Source organism: Psammomys obesus, unplaced genomic scaffold, assembly GCF_907164565.1.
Source record: "Psammomys obesus unplaced genomic scaffold, mPsaObe1.curated_primary_1811, whole genome shotgun sequence".
NCBI classification, from domain to species: Eukaryota; Metazoa; Chordata; class Mammalia; order Rodentia; family Muridae; genus Psammomys; species Psammomys obesus.
This window is the reverse complement of record NW_026596057.1, coordinates 375,814-378,315: the sequence shown is the minus strand read 5'-3', so window position 1 is coordinate 378,315 and position 2,502 is coordinate 375,814. Positions and strand designations below refer to the sequence as shown.

Sequence of the window (2,502 nt, the reverse complement as noted above, 5' to 3'; positions counted from 1 at the left end):
TTCTGTCAACTATCATCACATCCAAGCTGGAGCCGGCTTGATTGATTACTTAAATTATCCCAACCTCTTTGCTTAGCGTTAGGAACAAGCTGTTGAGATTTCTCAAGGATATAGACTACCTTTTAGGTCTTTGAACTTGAAGAAGTTGGTATTCAGCAAAGACACCCCAAGCCCAAGTTCTCAGCACAAAGATTTGTTTGCCCCAGGGGACAAAGGGCAGGGACTAGAGATGAAGACAAGAGATAGAGGATGAGAGAGAAGGGAAAAGAAACAAGGGAGAGTTGGGGGGGGAGGGATATTTGGCCCAGAAGCACCAAAGGACAGCCTCTGGATGGAGAAGAGACAGTTCTGGTACACAGGCAGTTTATAAAGGTAAACAGGGAAACCCTGTGTTAGGATGAAGTGTTTGATTTTGATCACACAGGTTAAGTAGGGCAGCCAAAGGGGGGGGGGGGGGGCTTTTAATTGTTGGACTTTGGTGAAGAGCCTCAGAGGGAGGAAGTGGCCAAATAAGGGAATAGACCTCGCTGGCTAGCTTTAGGAATGTAATCTAACTTTTAGCAGGAAGAGGGAATGAGGGAAGGGCAAGGCCTGCCCAAGCCATGTTTGTCCCGTGCTCAGGCCAGCTACAGTCCCTTCAGAACTGACCTGGCTCTGCGGAGTATTTTCAGAGTGAACGTTGTCCTGGAAGACACAACGCTCTTCAGAAAAGTAACACCTTGTTAATCTTCATAGCAGGCCTATGCAGGGAACACCAATTAAAGAGTCCAGTAACTATCACCCTTTAAAGATGATCTAATCAGAGAGAGGGGCCTGTCTATTCTTTCCAAACCATGGAGCTTGTAAGAGGTGACCCCTGTGGCAGTCGTTTGGTTTGGGGTAGTCACTAGGACAGGCAGACCTGTCACTAGGACAGGAGACCTGTAGCTAGAGTCTCCTTATTTTGAGCATTTATCCAACACTGCCACAGAGCTTCAAGATGCATCCTCCGGGGGAAGATATTAGGCTCTAAAGTTGTGTCAGGCATGCGGACTACCATTGGCTATAAGTTCAAAACTGCCAGCCCTCCTGATGGAAACAAGTGAGCGGGAAAACTGCAAGAGGAGTGATCGCGTTTCTCCGCTGTCCTGGTTGCAGTCCAGGGGGCAAGTCAGGACTCCGCCGGGGCTCGGGCGAGAAGAAAACTCGAGAAAAGGCCCGCCTAGTCCTGCTGGGGTCAGCATCTACAGTCAGACGCAAGGCCAGCGGTTCCTTTCCCAAGCCGGCCGGCGCGGGCTAGAGCAGCGGCCGAAACCGGGAGGAGGCGGGGTCCCCGGGCGCGGCGCCCAGAGTCTGTGCGCTTCCCGGTCCTCCTCCTCCGCGCCGTCACTGGCTGCATCTTTCTGCCCCGGCACAATAGAGGCTCCGCCCTCCCTCCACGCCAGCCCCGCGGCGCCCTGGGCCAGCAGCCCTCCCTCGCCTCCTGCGCTGTGGCCACTGTCCGTCCTGCGCCCGGTCCCCGTGTGCCCCGAGCTCCCCGGCGCCAGCCTTCCACCTGAGCTCACCCTGAGGCGACGCCCTCCGCGAGCCGGCTCCCGCCTCCGCCCCCTCGGTCACCTCTTTCTTGTGACCCCTGCACAGTCTAGGCTGTTGGGGTCTGGGAGGAGATGTTCAGGGTCTCTGGGGAGCACAGTCCTCCTCCACTCAACCACACCCAGCTTTAGACGGCTCTCCAAGCGGCAACTCTTCTGGACTTCAGTGAAGACGCCTTCTGACTAGTCTTTGCTGAGACCCCCTACCCAAGGTGGCCTCTGTAGGGACTGAGGTCCCTATTGTCGCATCTCTCATGGCCAACCCTCTGCCATTAGTTCTCTGCTTTGCTCTGGTGGTGGCACGGGTCTCGGGGTCCAGTATGGCTCCACCTCCTGCAGGGACAAGCGAGCCCCCTGATGTGCAAACAGTGGCGCCCACGGAAGATGACATTTTGCAAAACGAGGCGGACAACCAGGAGAACGTTTTATCTCAGGTAGGGAGAGGAATCCCATGCCCATCCCGCTTGCCTTGGGGGATGGCAAGGACTTGAGGCTGGTCCTGGATGAAGTGTTTACGAGCAGCTGTTATTCTCTGTATTTTTAGTGAGAAGGGCATTTACTTTTCGTTCCTCACAGTGTATTGTTTGTTTGGTGTTGGACAGGCTTTCGTGTAGACCGGGCTGGCTTCCGGCTCACCGTGTAGCTGAGGCTAACCTTGAACTTCTGGTCCCTCTTTACCTCCTCTTCTCAAGGGTGGAGATTCCACCACACTGACTTTTGTTTTGTCGTGTTAAATTATTAGAAGTTAGTGTATGCATGGGGTTGTGGTCTTACAGATGTGGAGTATTTCAAGGTTACCAAGTCAGGAGAAAGGAGGGGAAAGGAAGACTCCTACACTCTGAGAAGAAAGGTGTGTGTGTGTGTGTGTGTGTGTGTGTGTGTGTGTGTGTGTGTGTGTGTGAAAGGTGTGTGTGTGTGTGTGTGTGTGTGT

At 53.8% G+C, this 2,502-nt stretch overlaps 1 protein-coding gene across 1 annotated transcript in view; it reads left to right on the top strand.

Annotated features, from left to right (window-relative positions):
• The first annotated feature begins 1,444 nt into the window (after positions 1-1,444).
• The window catches only part of Olfml2b (olfactomedin like 2B), a 38,398-nt gene continuing 37,340 nt past the window's right edge, over positions 1,445-2,502 (top strand). Inside the window, exon 1 of the mRNA XM_055624716.1 lies at positions 1,445-2,005. Coding sequence (XP_055480691.1) covers positions 1,826-2,005 — 180 coding nt within the window. The 5' untranslated portion in view covers positions 1,445-1,825. The remainder of the gene's footprint in view (positions 2,006-2,502) is intronic.